At 40.8% G+C, this 25,557-nt stretch overlaps 3 protein-coding genes across 5 annotated transcripts in view; 1 reads left to right on the top strand and 2 right to left on the bottom strand.

The window, feature by feature from the left end:
- Positions 1-2,024: 2,024 nt before the first annotated feature.
- On the bottom strand, positions 2,025-7,618 carry UQCRB (ubiquinol-cytochrome c reductase binding protein). Of its 2 annotated transcripts, none has more exons than XM_071421549.1 (4): positions 7,490-7,618; positions 6,177-6,248; positions 4,313-4,479; positions 2,025-3,137 (listed from the first exon to the last, which is right to left on the bottom strand). In XM_071421549.1, the coding sequence occupies exons 1-4, from the start codon at positions 7,506-7,508 to the stop codon at positions 3,060-3,062; spliced, it is 336 nt and encodes a 111-aa protein (XP_071277650.1). In that variant the 5' UTR covers positions 7,509-7,618; the 3' UTR covers positions 2,025-3,059. The 2 variants fall into 2 exon arrangements, with proteins under 2 accessions (XP_071277650.1, XP_071277651.1); XM_071421550.1 differs by lacking the exon at positions 7,490-7,618 and adding an exon at positions 7,056-7,077.
- An 892-nt stretch (positions 7,619-8,510) lies between these two features.
- On the bottom strand, positions 8,511-23,689 carry MTERF3 (mitochondrial transcription termination factor 3). The gene is made up of 8 exons (XM_071421548.1): positions 23,560-23,689; positions 22,818-23,169; positions 20,313-20,465; positions 19,135-19,324; positions 16,598-16,745; positions 15,328-15,399; positions 12,422-12,583; positions 8,511-10,110 (listed from the first exon to the last, which is right to left on the bottom strand). The coding sequence occupies exons 2-8, from the start codon at positions 23,146-23,148 to the stop codon at positions 9,916-9,918; spliced, it is 1,251 nt and encodes a 416-aa protein (XP_071277649.1). The 5' UTR covers positions 23,149-23,169; positions 23,560-23,689; the 3' UTR covers positions 8,511-9,915.
- Positions 23,690-23,774: 85 nt separating this feature from the next.
- PTDSS1 (phosphatidylserine synthase 1) overlaps positions 23,775-25,557 on the top strand; it is a 29,618-nt gene continuing 27,835 nt past the window's right edge. For both annotated transcript variants that reach the window (XM_071421547.1, XM_071421546.1), the window contains exon 1: positions 23,775-24,119. In XM_071421547.1, the coding sequence (XP_071277648.1) occupies positions 23,941-24,119 (179 nt within the window). In that variant the 5' untranslated portion in view covers positions 23,775-23,940. The remainder of the gene's footprint in view (positions 24,120-25,557) is intronic.

Raw genomic sequence — 25,557 nt, 5'->3', positions numbered from 1 at the left:
GAATCCCTGTGAAATTTGCTCCTGCTACCACCACCTGTAGTAACCATTGTGTGTATGGATAAATACCAACACTCACACCTAATATTTTCAGAACTGATGAACTGAACCCAGACATAGATGTGATTACTCTGCACTTCTGCAGATGTAGCTCCAAGCACAGATATATTAAGCACTTAGCAAAATTCTCATGGAGCTTCTGTGAACCAAGTGTCTTGCTTAGTAAAACAGAAGAACCTTGTGATAGCAGAATAAAGAAATCCCAGTTCTCCAATGCACTATGTCCTTTCCTTCCGCATCAGACTCTTTTCTCTCTTCTTTCCTTTTCCCTTTCCTTTCCCCTTTCCTCTTCCTTTTTCCTTTTTTTTTCTTTCCTTTTTCTTTTTCCTTTTCCTTTCCTTTCCTTTCTCTTTTCTTTTTCCTTTTCCCTTTTTTCTTTCCCCTTTCCCTCCTTTCCCCTCCTTTCCTTTCCTCCCTCGCTATCTGACCCCCTTTACTGTTACTAAGCTTTTCCTTAAAATGAGGCAGCTTTGCAGATAGCAAGCTGATGGCTGCACAGGCGGGGAAGATTCAGAGGGCAGGATTCCACAGAGAGATGGACAGGTGGGGTAGAATCAATACAGTGAAATTACAGCTCTGAAACTCCATTTTTGCAAATGCATTCCTTCCCATCCCAGACATTTTTAAGCATAACTACAAGCATTCAAAATTGGGAATCAGGCTGACCCTCCAACTTGTCACCAGCAGGATTCAAATCTTACATACAAGAAAACTCCTATTCCTTCTGGCTAAGATTAATGTTTGTCAACTCAGTGTGTATAGAGGAGAACACCAGAAGGTGAAATATGAAATGTCTCCCAAGCTACTCATTCATTAGCCAGTAGCAGAAGCATACAGATCTCACACCACATATCCTAAGGAAGAGTTTGGTCTCTAACACAAAGCTGCTATAGCTCCTGGTTCCCAGGCAATAGATGCCACTCTTACACCAACCTCCTTCCTCCCTATTCCTCATCATTTTTAGATACTCCTAAATGTTTCAAATACACACCCATCTCTGCCAAAAAATGGCAAATAACATTTTCCTTACTAATAGCCTTCCAAGATACAACTAGACAATAGTAAATTTTTCAAAATGCTTTGACAGAAGACTACTTCAGACACTATGGAAATTTAAAGTTAAAAATTATCAATCCAAATCAGAAGCATCTGAAAACCCATCTAAATGAAGCTTCAGTGAACAGGAAAGCTCTTAACAGCTTAGCTCTTAACAGGATAGGTTCCTTTTTCCTCTTTCCCTTGAGCTGCCCAAAAAAATACTTGGAGAGACACTTTTATTAACTTCTACTACTGACCTCTGACTCTTTAAGATGTTACATTTGAGAGTAAAGGGGTCAGTGATTTCAGATGGTTTAGGCCAACTGTGGTGTGGCTGCTTTGCACTTCCCTCAAAGGTCAGCCTATTTTTAAGCATCTTATGCCAACAAAGCCCTTTTGTATAAAGCAAGTAATTATAGAGAGGCTTTTTTTTAATCAAAACCTGTGGTCAAATAAGCAGATAAAAGTCATTCCACAGAATTCTAGCTTTAGTAGAAATTTTACCAGCTATGATTTTAAAGTACTACTTTCACTATATAATTAAGTCTTCCAATATAATTCTAAGAGATAATGAAATAGTTCTAATTTCATTAGAAAGCTATACTCTAATAATTCTATAAGGAGAAGTATGAAACTTCATGCCCTATTTGTCTCTTGGAAGAAAATCATAAAGTTCCTAAAAACACATCAAATTATGTATGGTTCAATCATTAGATTTTACTACAGGAGAAAAACGAAACCTCAAATTCTTAATATATTTTCCATGCAGACTTTAGAGGAATATTGGCAATGAAGGTATTTTTGCAGAATTTTGTTTTGCCACATCAGGCTGTCAAGTTCTGAGGGATCACTGTATCAATCCTACAGATGTAAGGGACTTAAGCAAGCAAGGAAATGTTAGCAACAGAGTGATGAGCAAAGCTAAAAGCTTCTAATCCAATATTTTATTATTTGGTTATACCAATTCAAAACTGCAGATGTGGTTTGCTCCTTTTTCTTTTTGTAAACTGAGTGTTGTATTTGGCAGACAAGCATGCATAACAAAAGGAAAAAAGCAAACCTTGAGGCCATCATGCAAGATTCTGTATTTTATGCAGAAGGTTACACAACAGGCTCTGAATTTTATGCTTTATACCAGTATCTGCCTCAAATGCACACTACCATTAAACTCCAGGTTTTCAGCCAGTGAGAGCCAGTATTTTCTGGATACGAATCACTAAAAACTAGAGCATGCTTTAGGTGACTAAAAAAACCCATGAGAAGTTAACTATGTTAAGTACTATGTTGTTTAAAGTACATCAGAATACCACTTTTACTCTTTAAAAGAATAAAAAGTCTCAAAAAGCAGAAGTGAGACAGTCATTATGTTTTACATGAAAATAGTTTTTAAGGCTTAACAATGTATATGGTATAAAACGTTAGTGAAACATTTCCTATTTTATGATGAAGGAATCATCTATATTTTCCATTTTTACAATATGTATCTGCTTGGGTACACAGGATATTACATTCTGCTGTCTCACAATACCATTGTAACATCAATACTGATTCAGTATTGCTGTCCACAGTGACAACTGATGAATGAATATCAAATCCTCTTTAACTTAAGAGAGCAACTAGCACCAACAGCCTTGAACATTTCTTACCTAATTCTACTACTGCAGAAAACAGCTGTATGATGAAAAGAGCAAGAATCAAAAGCTGGAATGAAGACTGCATACCACTAAGCTAATGTGTAATGTATATGCTCACAGGAAAGATCTGAACATTAGCTTGTTAACATTTAGAAAGAACTCTTCCAAGATTTTTATAGTTTGACATGTTTATTTTAGTTGGATGATCAGACTCAATGAACAAGCTGAAACAGTATTCCTCAGCCCCACAACTGCCTCCCTATGGACTTCTACAACCAAATGTTTAAAATAACAGAAATATCTGGATATTTGCATGAAGTAGTTCAATAGTTACTTCTTGTTCCATGCTTCCCTTTCTTGTCTTTCACGGATTACTTCTTTTAGGTATGGTTGAAGATAACGGTGATCCTGAAAAAGAAGAGATATAAGAAGAAATATATTTAAACTTACAGCAAGGTCCAGAAACATCTCAAGTCATTCCTACAGACTATTTCTTTCTAATTCTTTCCCAGGTTTGACTAAACACCAACCTATCAAGGAAAACAAACAAACAAAAAAAAAATCCAGCCTTTCTTACCTTGAAAATGCAAACCTTGTGTCTGCCAAGTCTGTGATGACAAGTTCTCTACTGCAGCAACCACTAATTCCTAATGCCTCATCAACGTTAGCAGGCAAAGTGATGTTTCCAGTTATGCCTTTAGAAACAGTGTTCCTTTTGGCAGATACTCAAATGTACTAGATCCACTTTAATTAGTTCAAAGTTCAACAATAATACTCCAGATACTCTCTTTTGAGCATAACTTCTAAACAGCACTGTAAACTTGTATTTGATTAAACACCCTGACCATATTCAACACTTACAAACCAAACTGCTGCTTGGGGAAATATGTGACCAATTATTCAATGCAGCAGTTACCTAAATATGAGATATGAGACTAAAAGAAACAGCCTTATTCAGAGATGCATTAATACCTTTATACTCTCCTATACTCAAAAGTTTGACGATAAAATTCCTCTCTGCCAGGTAATCTGGAGAAAGCTGAGGTGGACAGTGATGCAAAGTCTGTCAACCAATTCATTACCAAAAAATAAAATTTAGTTACATCTGATAAGGAAAGTGAAGTTTGTTTTTTTAAAGTACAAGGTGGCACTTATTTTAATGCATGATTTCCCTTCAAATTATTCTTCTTTGGCACCTTCATGAATAAAAGCTTTGGCTCAAGATTTTCTGCAAGATTAAGAAATTAATCAGAAAAGCAGGAGACCTTCTTTAAGAATTCCAAAGCTATTTACATTGTATTTCTTTATCTGACAGCTTAGAAGAAATATTTTGTCTGAACGCAAACAATGCACTGTGATTCTGAGTTGCAGCTTAACCTTCTGTCATCTTGAGAAAAATGTATTAATTCAAACAGAAAACCAGATTTTTAAACTGCAATCCAAAGTGTTTTCCAGAGGTATTCCATCAGATACTGATTCGTTCACTACAGAGAACATGTAAACATGTGTCTCCCCAGAGAATGCAAATCCCAACCACCAGTGCCATTTAAGAGCTGCACCCTGGAAACATTCCATGCACACACCTCTTCATACTTCACCCACTGGTCTTTGGGAAGGATCTGATGTTTCAAGCTTAAGTCCAGAGCTCGCTTTATGCGGAATACTCTCTCATTGTACAGGTGCTCTGGAAGTCTCTTCAGTGCTTCTTTCACATCATCGTCTTCATGCAATGTATCATCCCGCATTAACCCTGCACCAAGAGGAAGTTACAGTACCACTGAATAAATGCTCTTCAGTAAGATTTAGGATTGACACTTGCCCATGTACCATGAGCAAAACACTTCCAGCACAAAATTGTTAAGAAAAGTCAAACTAATCCAGGAGAGCCACTAATTGCTCAGAGAGAACAAGCAATCCTAACACAGACTCCATTTATTTTTTTCAATCCTTTTCTTAAAGAGGAATAAGGAAAATGGGTATTTCATTCAATGTGTTTCATGAGAATATACACAGACAGAACAAAAACTTCTCTGGATCTAAGGAGAGAACTTCTGTGCATCTAATTTTGTATCTCTGTTAAAGATGACTGTCCAGGTAAAGGGTTTTTGAGAGCTCTGAATCCATTAGAGTCAGTCAGCCACAGATGAGACTCTCTCAGTACTGAAGAATATTTCTCTAAACTGCCCTGCTCATGATGACCAGACCTCTGCTGACTATATGAAGCTATGGAAACCCAAAGCTCTATCTTGGTGTGTGAGCTCCAAAACAGAAGTTAAATCAGGAAGAAACACTCAGACTTCTCAAAACTAATCACACTCCCACACCTTCTGTGCAACAAAGGATTCTTGAAACTCAACCAACCTTTCTGTAAGGTTCAGTATTAAGAAAATAGGACAAAACATTACTTCTTTGGCATTCCAAGGTGATTACTACAACATACCTACTGACTTGTTGTTAAAGGTTTTCATCTCATGCGACTGATTTGGCAGTAATGTCTCAATAAAAGAAAAATTTGAGCCACATATTTTTAAATTCAGTTTTGTAATTTATTTCAAAGGCACAGGGAGCACTGCTGCTAGTTTAATCACTATATTAAATTTGGTGCTTCTCTAATTTTTTACTTGCATTTCCAGAGAAGCAGCAGAAATTCAGCAGACAGGCACTATAAAAGAGGAATTAAGCACTGCATCTCTGGAAGAAGGATCTAAGCTACTTATTTACAGTTTTCTTGTAATTCTTTTCTAACTTCCCCAGGGCAGGTGTGTTAACTTCCTTTAAGAGATTTGTTTGTATTGTGGTGAGCAATAAATTGCAGCATCTGAATATTCAGATTCTTGTCATACAAGAACTGTTCTGCCATCTAAATGGTTGAAACAAACTTGGTAACAACTCTGAATAAACTGAAGGCAATACCCTTAGGGGACCCTCTTCTCCTTAAGGAAGCCCTGTTTTGACACCTATTCCACCACTGTGCAGGCCAGGGTGATGCCAGCTGAAGTTATGGTGACACAAAGGGCAGAACAACTATAATCCTTTTTGCACTTTGGATACTCTGCGTAAGTACTGCAGATAGGCTGACTACTATCAGTGAGAACCTCTCCAGCTTCAAGGGCAGTCTGTGGGTTAGAAGACACTGGCCAGTGAAAGTGACTCAGTGGGGAAATGTAAATAATTGAGTTTTCAGGACTGCTTTGTGAAAGTTTTTTCAACTGCCCCAGCTTGGCCTTAGCTGTGATAAGTTAATTCACTGGAACATGAGCAAACACAGAAATAATGGAAATAACAGAAATAATTGAAGTTATTGCCAACTTTTTTCACCACAGAAGTAGTAGCTAGTTTTGATCAAAAGGACTCATGCCAACCTGCATGTACATATGCCAGCTATGAACCATAACTAGTTTGAGAACTGTTACATTTGCAATTTTTAAAACTCGATGAAACACTTACCATATTTGTTGAATCCAGCTGCATTATAATACCACTTGCAAATCCTGTCAAACAGGCGACCACCTCCTGCAACTGAACATGCAAATGAACATGAACATCAGTTGCACAGCAAGGTAAAATTCAACATTTACACAGTACTGTGCAGTACACAAATATTTGCTGGCCTCCAACACATGCAGCAATGTAACATTGCATCGAGTTTGAATTTGACCATACATGACTTGGCCTCCACTTCTCAGTATCCCATAACTGACACTGAACTCATTACATACAAGAGTTTAACCCATTTCACTAAATCTGAATATTAGGCTGCTTTAAGACTTGGAAAAATGCTACCAATTCCTCATCAAAGACAACAACAAAACTCTTAGACTCTGTAACATTTACATAAGCCAAACCCATAGTGTCTGCATAAAGCAAAACCATCAGGCTTTTTCAATAATTTATCTAGGTTCCTTGGCTGTCACTATGTGACTTCAAGTCTAGCTATTATCATACTGTTAACCTTCTGCTCTCCTCTCCAGATATTTGAATGCTATTCCTTTTTCAAGGAGCTGCCAAAGTCAACCACGAAATCCACACTAAAACCTCAAAAAACCCCCAACCAAACAAAAACAATTAATCAGACAAAAAAAAACCCAAACCAAAACAAAACCAGACCTCCATGCCACATATAGCACGTTCACCTTCCTTTAAATGTGGTTTGGGACGGCAGAGGTGCTTTTACACATAAGCAAATACCTCAAAAGGGGTCTAGAAGGCCACGAACGGCACGACACGAGCAACGCAGCGCGGGCGAGCTGTTTTACGTGACTTTTAAGTCATCCGTCTTACCAGCTCATCCCCAAAACACCCCAAAAGAGCTCATTAGAGCACTACCTCAGCAGGTTGCTTAGCTACTCCTTCGTCCTTCAGGGCCAGACAAGGAATAACCTTAGCCCGACTGCGCACCGAGGGGGTACCCGCGCAGGACAGCAATGCCCGGGGCCCCTCAGGAGCAGCCCAAGGCTTCCTCTAGTGCTCCCGAGCGCTCTCTGCGCCCAGAAAGCTCAGCTATGGGGGCCAGGCTCCCTCCGCTGCCGCGGGAAGGCCGCTGAGGAGATTCCCCCGGCGACTGTGGAACCGGCACTCTCTGTCCCTGTCAAGGGCATACTGTGCACACCAGCTCCCCCTCTCCCCGTTACGGCCCGCCTCGCTGCCCAGCGCGGGCCGAGGTGAGCCCAGCACTGCAGGCGGGAGGGGGCCAGGGACAGACCCGGCCCCGCCGCCCCCTCAGCGCCCCCGCTGCCCCGTCAGCGCCCCAGCCGCCTCACCAGGCGCCCTCGCCGCCATCTTGACCTCGGCGCCGCGCGGCCTCCTGGGTACGGCGCGGGGGGGGGGCCCGCCAATGCCGGCCCGGCGGTGGCGCCTGCGCTCTGGCCGGGGGGCAGGAAGAAGTGACAGAGGAAACAACAGAAAAATAAAAATTCGCTTTGTAAAGCACGATAAGCAAAGCAACAATGGGTCACGCCAAGGAGCAGAAAGCTATCTCTGCTCAGGTATCGCAGCCGCCAGGTGAGCGGTGGCACAGAGCGCTGCATCTGCCCAGGCCTTCCTGCAGGAAGGGACCACTGCGAACTGAAAGAAACAAAATGCCGACGTGGGGGGAGCACAGAAATTGGTAGTAGGTAACGCAGTGGGTAATTTCAGCCAGAAAAGTCTGTGGTTTGTTTTATTTTTAATCGTAAAGCCACAAAGTTTTTGTCATGGTCCTCAAAAAGTTCTTTGATCCCCTCTCCCCTTCCATTTTAGCACTCCCTTTAAATGTTTTCCGTCCATTCTTCATCGTCGTTTGGGGAAGCTATTTCGGCAGAAGCTTGTGAATTCAACAATTCAAAGAAATTGGTTTTGCTCTGGCAGCAATCATTCCTACATTTAAAAATAGTAAAGGAATTTAAAGCTCAAACTTTGAGACATTCGACATATACAAACTCTGTAATATAATTTCTGTTACAATGGTTTGGCACATGGTAATAAGGCTAGTGGAGAAAATCTGCAAAAATTAACTCCAACATTATGAGCCCACATTTTTTCTACTAACATTTTTACTGTGAACATTATTTTTTACAATATTATTTGAAGATTACAGTTTGTTATTAGCATTTAATACAGTCAAAAATCCAAGTAAGCATATTGGACTTTGGATACTTTGATTTAACAGGAGGCAATGGGGGGAAGTGCTTAGTCAGCACATTTCAGCCACCGTGAAATTTGTTAGGCATCTCCTCCGAGAACAGTCTATTCAATAGAGTATTTCAAGCAATCTTTCCAGGCCAATGGAACAGAAAACATGAGGAAAAAGACAAAAGAGATCATCTCAGATTTATTGCAGACAATGAATGTAGTTTTTCAATGGGTTTCAAGCACTTGTTTTTCTAATTCTTAATTTGAACGAATAAGAATTTCTCCAAAGTCATAATCCAGAATCGCTACTATTCTCATTCTTTAAATCTCTTTAATCTTTATTTCCCACCTATTAATAGAATTTAGCCTTTTGGATTTTATTCTGCTGTGTGCATAAAAATTGGTATCTTTAGCTTCAACAGTGAGGTTTTAAAACATTGAGGCATTTTCATTAAATAAGTTTAAATCCAAATTAAAACATCTGGATTTCAGATTTCCTGAGCTATTTTTAATGAAGGAATTCAAACTTCTAAACAACATCAAACAGTTCTGCATGTAGGTTTAGGCAGCTTTTTTGGTTTGTTTGGGAATTTGTTTCACAAATACACTGTGACACATTTGATAATTCCATATTAACATGCTCTGTTTAATGATAAGTTTAAGTATTTTCAATACTCCCATGATGCCCAATGTCAGAATTTACTTCAGCTTTTACAACTGATCAACTCTTATCACCTTAATATATACTACAGCCTCTTTTCACATGGTTACTTGTGTATTAAAGCCACATGAATCTCATTGGTATGGGGGGGGAGAAAAACTGAACACAGAGAAGAGAAAAAGTAACTAAGTAACTAAAATAAAGTTCTTCTAGATTTCAGGGACAGTAACATCTTTTTTTTTTTTTTTTTTTCTTTTTATACTTTTCCTAAATTCTGTTTGCTGGGGTTTTTTTTGGACATTTCTAACCAGCTTTTAGGATACCAGTTTCAGCAGCCAGCTTCGACAAGAAACACCTTTGTAACCTATTGATAAAATGCCTTTCTGTATGAGGAGCTTCACATATTAATGGTGTGATTCTTTCTACCATACAAGGAAAAGAATAACATTATTATTATTAGCTCAACCAAGTAAACACATTACTTCACTATCACACTATCTTGCTATTCTGACTTTTGGGGAAGAGGGTGAAAGGAGAAGATAACAGAGGGCAAGACGGGGAATAAGTCACGAGCCAGTTTTCTTCCAATCTCCCAAAATTCTGCCATTATCAAAAGCAAAAAAGAGGAATTTGAATTTACCTTTCTGTTAATGTGCTGCATCATCCACTCTGAATTAAGTTAGTGGTTAATTACAAGGCTTGCATTAGTAGCAATTAACATATTGGCTCAATCCTTCTGAAATACATTTTTAAGTTACTATAAGTATTATTGTAATCCTTTAAATCCTACACACTTCATAAACAATGACTTCTTAAACCAGTAATTAAAAAGTTAAGAGACCTTAAAGGGAAGTAGTTTTATAAAGTATGTTTATTTTGCAACTTAATTCTATAATTTTTTACATGTGTTACTAATCAAAGTGTTTTTAAGAAATTTTCAAAGTCCTGCATAGAGGCTTTGGCAATCTCTGTACAAAACACCTCATCGGGCAGGGATACCAGCTGATCCAGGGAGATGTAGCTGGGCTGGGCTGGGTCATACTGGGCTCTTCCCAAGAATGCAAGAAACATATGCCTCTCTCTGATTCGTAATAGCTTTGAGTTGAAAACCTAAGAAAGAAAAAAGGGAACCATTTTTTAGGTTGTCTAAATGTCAGACCCTGAGGCATCAAAAATTAGAGCTGTTTTTAGACAAACTGAAGCTCTAGGAAGCAAACAAATAATATGCTTATTTTCCATTAGTTTACGTCAAACACCAGGTAGGTTACATTTATATATAAATTATCTAAATTCTAAATAAATACTCCAATACAATATGCTGACATACACAACAAAAACCAGGGAGTGATACAAAAAACCTAATGTGCTTGAGAGTTGTTTCTATATAACAAGTATATTACTTTGTAATTACTGTGTAATCACAGCCAAGACAGTGGAAACATTCAGTAACAGGGAGCACTTTCCCTCTAGCATCGGACAGATTCAAATAACCACTGTTACAAGGAAGAAATGAAGAGGTGACCACAGGGCATAATGCAAATTACAAAGTGGCACGGTGGCAAGGGCAGAGGTGAGTGGATGTGACTCCTGTCATGATAATGTGGCTAAAAGGCACAGTGGTGGTTCAAAGCAACCATTTGTCTTCTGCTGCACAGCAATGCCTACCTTTGAAGATACCTGCCCCAAAAAAAAAAAATAATCTAGACAGTTAAAGATGAGAACAATGGTAGGGGAAACACAAAATAAATCAGCAGAACATTTAAAAAGAGAAGGAAGTGGGGAAGATGAGATGCACATTTAAGTCATAAAAGTTCATAAATCACAAGTTCATTCCTGAGCAGTACAACTGAATAGAGAGAGATGCTTTAGAGGCAATAATGATGAAAATATGAATGCCACAGGAAGAAGAGATTTTACTAAAAACGAGACTCCATTGATGGAAGAAGAGTTCCATGAGGATGCAAATTAATTTGAACAAGGAGGGAAAAACAAAACTACTGTTCCTCCTCTGCCTCTCTTGAATTTTAAGACGCAGTCAAAATACAGGAGAAAATTTTAAAAAAAACACTTAACCACCATTTATAGTTGACAGAATGGTTACAAGAGCAACTGTAACATCAGAGAGAATTTGACCAAAAAAAAAACCCTGTATACTTCCTATTTTTAACGTTACCGTCAATCAGGATAAAACTGAGTGCGGATGGAGATAAATATGTATTTGTGAAGGCACAAGTTAAGGCCCAACCATACACAGACTGATGTGCACTACCTGTATCCTGGAATTCACAGCTTTCAAGGGTGAAAGGGAAGAACAGGAAAGAGAGGGAGAGACTGTGCCAAGAATAAGGAATGGAGGAAACACTCCACTTACCCTACCAAACAAAAGGAAGAAAAATAATGAGGTGAACCACCATAAAGCCAACAATTAAGGCAACTGAGAAGAAGTGAGCAAAACTTGTGGTAATTTACAGATGAAGGAGGGCAAAGTAACAAAGATGAGCATAAAAGCAAGCATCCTTGTTAAGTAAAGATAGATTAAATAGCAATATAATCAAAGTCCTGAGGAATAGTTTTATTCCCCCATGCAATTTTGGCTTTCTAGCCACTTAGATTCTCTACTAGACTTGCTTTAGAAAGAAAATTACTGCAGTTCAGAAGCTGTAATTTCTACTTTCATTTTTACCTTGTAAGAAGATAGTGCAACTGCTTGTAGTCATTGACTGAAGTGACTAACACTTTCAGCTTTCAATTTATGAGGAAATAGCAGTAATGAGGAGGTAGAAAAAACCCAAGATAGTAATTAAGAAACAAATCTATTTTCAATCCTGTTGAATTTTCAATCAAATTTTCAATATTTTCAATCAAAATTTTAGCAATTGCTGCAGCAATAAGAAGACCAATGATAATCTAATGACTGTCTAATGGACAGAACTTCTCTTACCTTTACACTGTATTTTCAGATCCTAAAATTTCTAAAGGTTATTTTTTAAGTAGACAAACCTGAAAAAAATGTTTATATTTATATATATAATGTTATCTAATGAACAGATCTTCTGCATAATCTGTCTTCTCTTGTGTCTCTTAGGTAAGATTTCAGGACAAGCAAGTCCCTAAGCAGGCAGTAATCTCTCTTGCATGAACACAGAAGAGATGAGCATGACTGCCTCTGTTAAAAACCTTAAATATCACAAGACTGTGGGCAGTGATGTCACATGTGCTAAGGGAAAATAAGCAGCAGTTCCATCGGAAATCTTCAATAGTTTCTGGATTGCTAATTAAAGTTATCCAAATTAGAGTAAAAGCCACAGGCTAGCTGGAGAATTCACTTATGTTCTGCACAGAGCAAGGCTCCACCTTCAGTATGTTAGTGAAGTGGCTGTGACAAAAGCACCTACAATTTATTCTCAGATCAACAGCTCACCTGAGGAAAGCGAGTAAGCATGTGGTGGGGAATGCCCATTATGTTGTGTAAGTAGTCAAATGTCTGTTTGAGTCTCTTTTTACTTGCAGTTAAAATCTTGGGAGTTTTGCACACTATCTGTTGAATTTCATTACGTTGAAAACCAAGTTCAATTTGACAAACCTGAAAAAGAGCACAATTTTATCTTTGCAAGTCAGCTACAGCAAACTCAGCTTATTTTAATGTGCCACTTAAACTAATGCAAAATTCTTCTATTCTTTTTTACACAGCAACAAGAATGCAAACCACAAAAATATCTGCCACTTCAGTTCTTCTCAAGTCAGACAATGCAAATTATTTATTGTTCTAGATTAAAGTGTAATTTGTTTATAAAATATCCCCAAAATAAAGATAACTTCTCCGAATGTTATGTATTTTTCAGTTTGTCTGAGATATGAACAAAAAAGCCATGTCTCCATATGTATGGCAGTTAAAAGCATAAAGATTTTCCCCTAAGAGTCCTTCATCATTTTCAATACCAAGCTGTCAAGAGACTTTCTTCCTGTGGAGCTGTTGAGCTCTGTAAAACACAGCAACCAAATAGCTAGTGCCTACTTTTGCTAATGTGTTACTTCTTTTGCTAATGTATCCAAGGTACATTTTTTTTTTAAATAGGGAGTATAATTTCTATAGTTTTCAATTTAAGACTGCTGAACCTAAAAGAGATATGTAGAATACATAGTGTATTTGATTTATTCTACAGTTCAATAAAGTCTAAAGTAAGATGTCTTTTTCAGAGACTGACTTGACTTCAATTATGATTTCCCAAAAGGAAAACAAAACACATTTTTTCAATAAAATCATGAGCACTCCTCCCAAAGTGCAGAATGGCAAGCAAGTCATTGAGCTGTTGAGAAAGAATTCAGCATACAAGAGTGTCTGTTAACTCAGTAATTTCTTCTATCCTCCAGTGACACTTACAAGCAGCTTGTTTTCAGTCATGAAGTGGGTGTGCTTGCCAGCTAACATAACCAGACTTTCATATCAAACTAAGGTACTTCAGTTGGCAAGAAGGTGGTGTCTTTGTTCGCCCAATTTGATGTGCCAAGACTGCGGCTTTTTTCCAGAACTGCTTGTCAAATATGAAGGGAAGGGCTTAGAATCTGGGTTTTGAATTTACCTTAGGACTTCCAAATCCTTGCAGGGAACTGTTTCTAGAGGCAGCTATAGTCAGGTCTTTCAATTCCTCATTTTAGCTTTTCTGCTTTCTAAATATTTGTGCACCATACAAAATACCAATTAACTAAGACAGCATTCAAGTATGGAAATAGGTGTTTGCACATGAATAGTATCTTCCGTAGACCTGAGCTGGCAGGGGTAACTTCCTGCATCAAGATACACAACTGGAGTTAAGACCCCATATTAAATTACTGCAGAGATAAAGCTGGGCCCCACTATAGAGGTAATTGTGGCAAGAATCTTGAGCTTTTATCTTCTGCTCTGTGACATGGAACAGCTCCCTCGACATGATCAGTGAGCCTACGTGTAAGCTGCACTCAGTCTGACAGCAAACATGTTTAATATTCAATAACTCTCTAGGCCACACATGCTAATATCCTTATTGCATAAGCCTCAGCAATAGTCAACAAAGTATGTATAATTCCCACAATAGGCAGAGGTAATGAAAGCTTTGACAGGTTTTACCCTGTCAATGAATCTCTAATTGTGCTTGATTAAACCCTCAGAGGATGGACTAAGCAATCCTTCAGCACATTTAGTCCATGACTGGTATCTTACGACAACCAAGATCAGCTACTGTACTTGTTTCTAAATAACAGTCCATTCAGAATGAGGGATACAGCCTGATCACTTCTGAACTGTTGGTATGTGATACCACTTTCCAAGTACTGTCCTCCCACCAGCAGTTTAGGACATACAGGTCTGAACAGAGATTCTGAATCCAACCTCCTGAAAAGCTTCAGCTTTTAAGAATTAGTAGATTCCAACAGTGGGGACCTAAAAATCCTTCCTTTCTTTCCCTTTCTCACACATTTTAAAAATAGAGGTGCTATGCTGTATTTCTTGGTGGATAAACAAGATAGTCACATAGAACTAAAGACCTCAAAAACACATTCATTATAATAATGGCTCCCTAGCCTGTGGAAACAATGTGTGTTTAAAAGAAAGCACTATTAATTAGAACAGTCTGCTACTTTCCAGTCTCCTCCCTTACCACACACACATTTCAGATTGCAAGACTTCTAGTGTTTAATAGTTTCAGAACAGTGAGTCTGTCTGAAAATTATACATTTTGATTTATAGTTATTTGTTATAGAATAATGGAATTTCACAAATTGTTACACTACATCATGCTGTTTGGCCTCGATGGCTTTACAGCACAGTAATTAAAGCAATACACTTACATTTTCAAAAGGGAAAGGAATCCCCAGGGGTTGGAAGTTATTTACCCAACAATTAACGACCATCTGCTATCAGACAATAGGTCTCAAATGCACATTTTGGCAGGCTAGTTACCTGCCAGGAGAAAAATAATCAACTGCACATGTCTTGCTCCTAAATACTCACGGACAATCCAAGTTAGCAAAAAAAGTACTAATTAAGGGGAGGGGAAAAAAGACTGAGTATTTTTCTACTCATTAAAAAATGGGTAACCATTTATGTCATCATATAGCAACTTTTGGCAGGAAGGTAATACATCAGAATAGAAGAGAGAATAAGGTAATGCTCCATGCATTGAGTAAGTATGCATGCTATAGAGGAAAATACATGGTTTAACAGTTACTTTATATCACCACCAAAATCATTTAAATAAATTCTTTCTGTACACAATTCCCTACAAGAATTTTATCTCCTGACAACTCCTCAACTATATACAATACACGTTTAATATCTATTCATAAGCTCACCTGAAGATTTTCTTTTACAGGCTCTATTTTGCCAGTCAGTAGTCTTGGAAGACGAATTACCAAATCCTTTGTCTACAATCAGAAAAACACATAAATTAATGAGTTTTACAGAAGGCTTCGAAAGAAAGATCCTATATAAACATTTTTTTTTCATTTCATTTTGTATTTCATTTTATCTCTACACAAAAGATGAATTTGCATGAAACAGCAGTATGTTAAGACACAAAACACTACTCAAATATGTTCTTTTAGAAAACAAAAAATAATATAATTGTAAAGCTGCTAGGAAGAGGAAGTAAAAGCATGCATCAAAAGGGGAAAGTATGCTCAAGTGCCCAATTTCTCTCAGCCCTCATGTTGTTTCTTCCCATCTTTTTAAAAAAAGTAAAACAACACACTACCCAGTGGAAGCTATAAAAGGGTTTTTAGTGGCAGTGGAGCTAACTTCTGAATCTGGTTAGACCACATGTAACAGCACTACAAGAAATACTCCACATTCCCTGAAGTGTCTGATTACTTGTAGTCCACCCTGAGTACAAGGTGATGGCTAAACCTTTTTCTGAGGAGATGTCTCACCTCAAATATGGAAAGGCCAGCAATAGGGCACTGTAGCAGCTATGACTGTTCAGCTAACAGAAGAACCCAAGATTCCACTTAGAATTTGGTATTCATTGCAATCCCCACCTACTTCAGGACAACTAAAACTGCCCAGTTACTCCAGGCAAGTCCAGCTACTACCTGCCCTTAAGATTCAAAGCAAGGTGCTGAATACTTGCTAAGTGCATAATGTGGTGTGCACCAATGAGCAAACAGAGGTCACTCTTGGTGAGCTGAGCATATGATTTGGCATTTATCTTGATAAGATACTCACAAATTAGACTATTTTTTAAATTCTTTAAGTATGTTGAAGTATCTTGAAGAGATGAAGAGCACCAAATAATTTTCCAGAAGTTAAAAGAGCTGCTTGCTGTTTCAGTAATTAATTCAGTCCTCTGACCCACCTCAAATAACAGAACTGGACATACACATGCTTATTTGATAATAAACTGTAGCAGGTCATCTTCAGAAACTGTACTTCAGGTCCTCTGAATGTCAGGTGTCCATATCACTTCTATAGACAGTTAAAACCATGTTACCCTCCTATAACCCTCTAGTGACATTACTGATGTTAACACAATGTTTGTTGATAATCTCCAAACACCTTGGAGTATTCATATCGCAAGACCTTACAACTGTCACTAATAAAATATGTGAACACTTCAGTCTTTACCTTTTTTACACTGAGACCAAGTTCATTTTTGAAGAAACCCAGTCTGTTATCCAATCTTTCCACTGAAAACAACAGCAAATATGGAGCTCTTGAGACCATCTGAGCAATTTCTGACTTACCAAATTTTTTTGATTTTAGGTAAGCCACTCTAGAAAGAGAGCAAAAACAAAATAAAATCCAGTGATGAAAATTATATTGCCTCCATTTATTCAGTGATCACTTAAATTCCTCAGTGATATCTTATAAATGGACAGATGTTCTAGCATTAACATGCAACCCTGCCAAAAATAATTAAGGTGAAATCTGCAGTTATCGTAAAAGCAAAATACCCTCCCTTCCAATTAATTAGAAGTAAAATAAACCTCAGAGCAGAATGTCAATACTGAAGATAGATTTTAATTCCTTCCAGCTGTACTTAAGCAGATAACAATGTTAACCTGCAGTTAACTACCAGTCTGTCTCCTAGATTGCAAACACATTAATAGGGTATGGACAAGAAGATATATACAGCCTTTTGCTATTTTAATGAATTCCATTTCTACTGCTGAAAGAATGGAGTCCTATACCTCATACACTCCTGTTTTGCCAATAGCATTGGAGTAGAAATATCATACAAGGGTGCTGTGTGTACAGATATTGTTGAAAAAGACATTTCTACATCAGCTGAAGTTGTGTTTGCCCTATTTTCAGTCACTGGTCTAACAAGTGAGTAACAAACATCTGGCTGTCAGAAAGCAAGAGGAGTTGACTAAAGTTTTGATATTTAACAGAGCTTGTTTTCCTTCCTTCTTTCCAAGTCAAAGCTTTTTCCAAACTTTGATTTCAGTGAAAGTGAAATCCTATTTCAAGTCCCACTTGCAGTAGATGATTACCACAGCTCCCAGAAAAAAATGCTTGAAGAGGAGAAATACAGCACACCAAGTAAAGAGACACAATTAATCCACATACTACCATGTACTAAACAACTACACTACAATTTGGAGAGGCTTCCTCTGGTTATAGATGAGAGTAGTTGCAATATGAGAAGTATTTGCAGTCAGATCAACTTAGAGCATACAACAAGAATTGCCTTATTTGGTAGTAATTAGGATAATAAATGGGTTGCAGAATATTCTGCAGAAGCAGATATTCAGCAAAAAATGGGCTTTCTGTTAAACCATGTCTTGTGGAAAGAAAAAAAAAAAATTACCTTCCAGTCACTCAACTTCCCCCTTTCCACAAATCCTCAGAAATTTTCACAAGCCAAAAACTCCCAGATGGAAGATATAAAAGCAAGATCTAGAGGACCAATTTCTAACTGAGCAGGCACCCCAACACAGAAAGTAGGACCCTAGGCTCCAGGCAATGATAATGGAACTGGCACAGCTTCCAAGCATCCCAGAAACAGCTAAACGAGCAGATTAAAAATCAAATCTTTTGGCTGTCCTGACTCCACTTCTTTTCTGTTAACAAGTCATTAAGATTCACACTTAAAGCGTTTCTTCCTGGAAAGGCAAGAAACTTAAAAGAGAGATGGCAAGATTGTAGTAACCTGACTGTAGAAACTGGAATATTAAAGGAACACAGCTATCCAACCTGGCCAAGGCTTGAGATACATCTGTGAGTGCTGGCACCAAGGTCAGCCCTCGTTCCACTACAGGGCTCAGCAGTTCTATGTAGCATGTTAACAGTTTTAAGTCATCATTAACACCAGCATAAAACAAAGCATCTGGTGCAGCTGCAGTACAGACACTGATTTGCAACTGTCAAAATTGTTAGGAATTATGGAATGTTTTGACTTTTACAGTGTTTATCTGAAGTCAAATGCCAAACCTATTGAAATTTTGTTTTGTTTCCTGGCAACATGGGATCCATAGCAATAAAACATTCCAGAGTGATGTAACCAATACCACGTCCATCTGCACCGAACTGTTTATGCAAAGGTGATACTCAGCTTTCAAAAGACAGCTATTTGAGACACACTCACTTCACAGCCTTTACAGCACACTCACTTACTTTAAAGCTTGCAGGAAATCATTCACCAGTGTCAAACTTACAGAAGAATCGTACTGCAGAAAATTAAGAACAAATTGGATTGCTCTGTTTAGCCCCTTCTTTACCAATCAGCCAGTGCCACAGGAGTGCCACTGAAAATAAAGTCTGACTTAATGGACGAATTAGGATATTTATCACAAAAAAAACCCCAAACCTCTCTTCAGAAGAGCAGTCTGGTCTGATACCTAAACTCAAAACTGCTTCTGGAAAATGACATAGGGTATTTTTTTGGATATTGTTTCTGAAAGGCCACTTATTGAACACAAGATTGGAAGAACAGAGGAGAAAGAAGTTAGGTCTATGTTATACAAGAATTGTATAACATCACACATTAGTGCCAACAGATGGGGAGGCACAAGAATATGCAGCCAGGGTAAGAAAGGAGTAAGAGTAAGAAAGGAGGCAGCAGGCAGCACAGGTTCCTTCAGACAAAGTAAACCAACTGGGAAACCAGATCTTCAAGGCAAGGGGCTTAACATCCTGCTACTTCTTGAAAAGCTTACCTGGTTTCTAAAGCTTCCAGATCTTCACCAAGGATATATGGATTTTTGGTCAGGAATGGTCCCAGCTGATTGTCTTCTACACCCACATCCTTAAGAAACAGAAGTATTTTTTTTACATCTTTTTCAAAGTCCAAGGTCAGTAAGAGCTGACCTGCCTTTTGACGTTTCTCCACTTGGGATAAGTCAACTCCTACAACAAACAAAATTAGAAGTTGTTTTAATTAAACACAGACCCTGCTTTCTGTAAGTGCTTCCCAAAGGCATGCTGGAATGTATAGGACTACTCAATTTTTTGCACTGATTTTGCATACTTTAATTACTCAACACAGCAAGGCTACACCACCTTGTATATTGTGGAAAGACTCCAGATAAAATAAGCAGTCATTTTAGAAGCTTTTGCTGAGTTTATTTTTTGAAGAAAGACCTTTGCAGTGAAACCTGCATGTGCCACATTTAGAGACCTGCTCTTGTTGCACAGAAGTATGTGTGCATGAAATTTCCAAATCTGCTATAAAAGGGAAGATGACAATTTTGCAGTGAAGTGACTTTGTATACTGACTCACACATGACAATTTCTTACTATATGGGGACAGATTCCCTCTCTCAAATATTAATTTTTCCAACCTCCTTCTAGTCTTCCTTGCACGTTTGGGCAACAAGGTGGTGAGAAAGCTTGAACTTGGGCATCTCTGTAGTCCAAGTGTTTTTTAATGAGAAGGAAGGTTCTTGTCAAGCCCTTGCCTCTTGCTTCTCCAGTGTGCTGTGCCTCACTCCTAATGTTATGCATAGCAACCATTCTCTTTCCTTCCTTCCAAGGATGAAGAGCTGCAGCTTGTTTTGCAGCAAATTAAAGCATCTTTAACCAGCCCAAAAGAAGAAAGACCAATTCAATTACATAGTGATCCCCACCTCCTGAAGCTGTGGGAGATGCCTCCTTCTAACACCCATAGCACTAAGGGACTAATATCAGCCAGCTCTGTTTCCCAGTAGTATGGCATTGCTAGTGACACAGTCCCCTCTTTTTGTCAATTTACCCTGGATAACATTCTGCAGCTTTTTACCATTGGTCACTGCTACCATTTTCAAGTTTACAAGGTAATCAGTAAGAGCAAAGCACAAATGACAGGATTTGTAAAGCTCCTGCCATAGGCAGAGCACACAAACAAAATCACACATACCTAGGTGGACAAGTTTTGCAAGGGTTTCTGAGTGATCAACATAATCTCGGAGCGTGGAAGACTGAATGGGGAGAAGTGGTTCTGCAATGATCTGTACAGCTTCTTCCTCAGAAATCACTTCCAAAGCAGATGAAGGTGGGATGTCATCCCAGTCTGAGAAACAAATATAGAAAACCCAAATGCATGTTGTGAAAGACAAAGCTGCTCCCACCAAATGCTATACAGATCTCTTAAAATCTCTTCCAAAATGCAGGAACACTGTGCCATGTGATAAACAGCCAGCCTATTATTTGAAAACATAAAAACATAGACTCTGCTCCCAGTTTTTGCCTCTGTTCCATCTCCTGGTCACTGCCCATTAACTTTTGCTCATATGGCCAAATCTGAGAGTAGTACCCAGCCTGCTGCCTAGACACTGCAGACAAGAGATCAAATCACCCTCTGGAAAAGGATCGCCTTTCATGTTTTCACAAATGCATTCTTGCCTGATCACAGCCAGATAGAAGGCTACTGCCAAGATTATTCTTCATAACCTAACCAGCCCACTACTTTGTGGCTCTCCTGAATATGCAGCCTGAAATGCAGCTGTTTTAACTTTCAATGTATTTCACAGCCAACTCCAGCCAATCTATTATGTCTTAACCATTACAGAAAGGCAGCTGACTGCCACTATCTCTAACAGCAAAAAGAATAACTTCCTACTCACTAAGGTTTCAAAGGGAACATCATTATGCTTGTTTTCCCTTAAGTGTTCCAAGTCACAGAACTCACTGTCTTTAAAAAACAAATTCTCTAAATAGATTTATTTTTTTCATTGACAGGAGCTCAAAGCAGCAAGATTAAGATTGCTGTTTGCAAGCTAGCATCCACATCAATTATCAGCTTGATTACTAATCAGATGCCCTGATTAAAAACTCTTTGGGAAGGGGATTTTCAGTGCTCTATACCTTTGTATAATGGATTCTGAGAGACCATGAAACACTCTTCCAAGTCAAGAAACAAAGGCACACCAGAACTCTACTACAAGTAATTCCAAATAATTAGGATGTGCCTAGTGCTCCAGGAAGAGTTGCACAGACTAGCTTGATAGCTGTTGAAGGTCTTGTCTTTTTCTGATAGTCTCAGAAACAAAAGCACAGTAAAATGCTTTCAGCAACATTTACACATTGAACAGGAACTCTCTAGGAATCTATAGGAATATCAAGTGTTTTTTTTCAACTTGCTGAGGACCAAACAAATATACAATAACGTCCATTCCAGATACATGCATGTCTTTTATTGCCACTTTAAAGTCCTTACACTTCCTATTGGGAATCATACTTCAAGCTACCAAAACCCCCCAAAATTATCAATTATGTTTATTCCATTATACAGACTGACAACTGGGCAAAATGCTACACACACACATTCTCCAGTCAGTCTGCTGGCAGATAAAAATCTAGCAAGTGGATAAACTGCATCACAGGTGCAGCTGGCTGACCCATCACTTTGGTGCAGCACTGTTTCAGAACCAGCTACACACACAGATCTCTGATGCAGGTCTGAGCCACCCCAAATAATAAGCTCTCTATAATCCAGGCTGGCTGGGCTCAAAGCACAATCTGAACATACAAAGCTGCTCAATAATTCAGAGCAAATTTCCTTAGCATACCCAAAGTAATTCGAAAGGATGGAAATATTATAATTTTTGTTTAGATGTAAAAGTAGGGATAAAAAGTAAGTAAATTTCCTCAGGGCAACAACACCAAGGCGCCGCTGCATTTATCTCCTTTCCTCAGAAGACAGTTGGGTGAGCATTTCTCATCAGAGCAGCGCTTAAGGAGGCTTCACACCACTGCCTCCTGTTGGTCCTTCCTGATCCCTCAAACCGTGGAGTGTCAGCTGCTTCAGGCGTGCTATCTCCCAGCCCCACTCAAAATAAAAAAAAAAACAACCCAACAAATCAAAACAAAAACAAAAAACCCACAAAAACCAAAACAACCAACCAAACAAAAAACCCACCAAAACAACAACAAAAAAAACCAAACCAAACAAAAAAACCTAAACCGAACAAAAAACAAAACAAACAAAAAAGCAAAAAAAAAAACCCAAACAAAAAAATCCAAAACAAAACAAAGAAAACAATAAATATTAAAAAAAAATCAAAACCAAACGCCCAAAAAACCCCAAACCAAAACCCTTTAGTTTGTACCACCACATCTGTGAGGGAAAGGCAAACAGATGCAGGTAGGGTTATGAAAACTCCTTCAAAGAGCAGCTCCAGACTTACATTTCTACCCAAAACATTATACCTTTATCTCACTTTAAAGGTATTCTTTGCATGCCACATCGACCATAACTACCTGAATTAACTACGGAGCTAATCAGAAGTGAAAGTCAGGAACTCCAGATACATATTTTAGGCAAACAGGGCAAAAAAGGAGAACCCAGTTGGGGTTGAACCACAGCATACTGAAAACATAATTTGAGGATTCGGGAGAAATTGTATTCCTTAAAGCCTCTTACCTTCGTCCAGTATTTTGGCATTCAAATCAGGCAATATTTCTGGTTTTGCTTGCCCCTGTTGCACTGAAGGCAGGTTACTTTCGGGAGAAGAGAAAGCTCCATCCTTGGCGCTGTGGGGCGGGGAACAGCTCCCTGTGGACAGCTGCCTGTACCCCTGCAGTCTGCACAGAGCCGCCTCCTCTCCAGCGGGCAGCACAGCCCGAGGCGCCAGCGCAGGGCAGGCCCGTGCGGGGCAGCCGCCACCCCCGAGCCGCCGGGGAAGCTCAGCAGCAGCACGGGCCGTGCTCAGCAGGCAGCCCCAGCGGGAGGCGTGCCGAGCCCACACGGCCATCACCCACCGCAGCACGGCATCCTACAGGCAGGAAAAGGCCGGAGAGTGACACGGGCGCTGCCCGCCTCGCCGTACAGCCGGGAGCATCAATCCCCCGGCGTTACAGCAATCCCTCACTACAAAGCACCACCTACGGCCTTCAGGCTTTAAACGCGCCACAAACGGAAGAGCCGGGTCTGAGGCCGCCGCCCTCTAGGACAGCCGTTCCCTCGGGAGCACGGGGAAGCCCAGCCAGGACCTAACCCCTCCCGGGGGCACGGGGCCCTCCGCGTAAAACCCCACAGGGCGGGGAGGCCGAGTCGGGCCGCGCCCACCGTCCTCCCCTCGCAGGGCTCCCCACGCCGGCGGCCGCTGCGTGTAACCTGCAGGAGAAGGGGCAGTGCCGCCCGGCCCGGGAACAGCGGGACCTACCGGGGCCTCACCGGCGCGGCGCGGCGCGGCACGGCACGGCCCACGTGTGCGCCCCACTCCCCGGCCCGGCCCGGGCGAGACCACTCGGAAGGAAACGGGGGGGAGTAGGCAGCAGCGTCCTTTCCTCCGCGTGTTGTAAAAGGACGGAGTGGCCCCGCCGTCCCCTCCTCCCGCGCTCCGTTGCTCTGTCCCTCCCTCGCCTCGTGGGCGCGGCCGGGGGAGCTCCGCCCCTCGGCGCGGCGGGCGCGGCGCTGCCCCGCTCGGCCCGCTCGGCTGCGCTCGGCGGGACGCGGCACGGGCGGGCGGGCGGCCGGGCTGGTTCGGGCCGCGCCGCCCCGCGCATCCACAGCCGCGCTGAGACGAGGGGAGAGAGCGGGCGAGATGGCGTCGTGCGTGGGGAGCCGGACCCTGAGCAAGGACGACGTAAACTACCGCCTGCACTTCCGCATGATCAACGAACAGCAGGTGGAGGACATCACGCTGGAGTTCTTCTACCGCCCGCACACCATCACCCTCCTCAGCTTCACCATCCTCAGCCTCATGGCCTTCGCCTTCACCAGGTGCGCGGCCGCCGCGGGGAGCCGTAGCCCCGCCCCTGGCTGCCGGCAGCCCCGGGGTTCCCGGGCAGGGAATGGGGAGGGTCGGTGCCCGGCCCGGGGCGAGCAGGGGCAGCGCGGCTCCGGCCGGGCCGTGCCTGCGGTGCGCTCCCCGGGCGGCTGCTGCAGCGCCCCGCGCCCCCCGCTCGGCAGGCCCGTGCTGGAGAGCGGGCATCCTGCCCTCCTTTCCAGAGCGGGTATCATCCCCACTGCGTTTCCTGGGAACTTGGTAATCGTTCTGGGGATCTCTGCTAAAGTCTCTACTAAAATTGTGTTTCAGGGAGTTGCCAGAAATGGGCTTTATTAGGCTATCGAGCAGCCCCGCGGTGACATCACTCCTGTAGATGGTTTCCTAAGCGTGCGGTGCGCGGCAGTGGCTGTTCTGTGGCACCGCTTCTGTACCCCACGCTGTCTGTGGCCAGTCTCGGCTTGGCTCAGGCCCTGGCACGGGTGGGCTCAGCACGGGTGGGCTCAGCAGGGCTCAGGCCCTGGCGCGGGTGGGCTTAGCCGCATCCTTGGCGCACCACAGGGAGGGAAGGCTCTGTGGGCATCACCCCTGCGGTCATCCATGGCCATACTGCCAGGAACAGACAGGTTTTTCGGGAACCTTGCTTGAAAACAAGGGGTATAGCAGTGCAGTCTGAGGGGTATCCTGCATGTTTTTTGAAGTTGTGTATACTTTTTATGGCCTCCCACTGGATGTGAAGATGATTGTATAATCTTCCCGTAGACTAAGTTGTGTAGTATGTAGGCAGTGATTCCTGCGAGGTTTTGGCTAGGTAGTGCAGTGTGTTTTAGACTCATTTAAACTTTTGTGGCACTGTGTGTAGACAGTCATGGATTTCAGTGGTCTTGTGGCTTAAACTCTGATTGTGGTGAACTCCCCCCTTGAAAGTGACCTTAAAACATTAATTTATGACAACTCTCCATTTGATGTAAGAAGATTATTTGCCACTAAGCCTGATACACAGTTCAATGTGTAATCTTATTCTAAGAATCCAAATGTTTAGTTTTTATCAGCTGTGAAATAATGGCCAAGCCTGGCTTGAGTTGAGACAGGGGCATAAGGAAAAGTAAAATAGTGTAACTGCAGATGGTCTGAGGTGTGCCTTTTCTTGTTTCAACATGTGTATGGCCCCAAGGGAGATACTTTTGGTGATCACATCCCTTGTTCTACTTGGATCCCTTCTTAACTCCAAAATCAGAGACATATTTCTGTGCTCTGTTACAATGTTTAATTACAGACCTTTGGTACAAGTGCTCCTCGTCCCCTTGCCTGATCACTTTTCCCCTGAAGGGCTAATTTAGATCAAAGTTCTGACTCACTAGGAAATTTTCATCACAGTGTCATTCTGGAGGATTAATGGATTAATGGATTGCTCACCTTTGGGGAAGGAATTTT

Source organism: Agelaius tricolor, unplaced genomic scaffold, assembly GCF_023055355.1.
Source record: "Agelaius tricolor isolate 1412-34295 unplaced genomic scaffold, bAgeTri1.0.p SCAF_2, whole genome shotgun sequence".
NCBI lineage: Eukaryota > Metazoa > Chordata > Aves > Passeriformes > Icteridae > Agelaius > Agelaius tricolor.
This window is presented reverse-complemented; position numbering and strand designations above follow the sequence as displayed.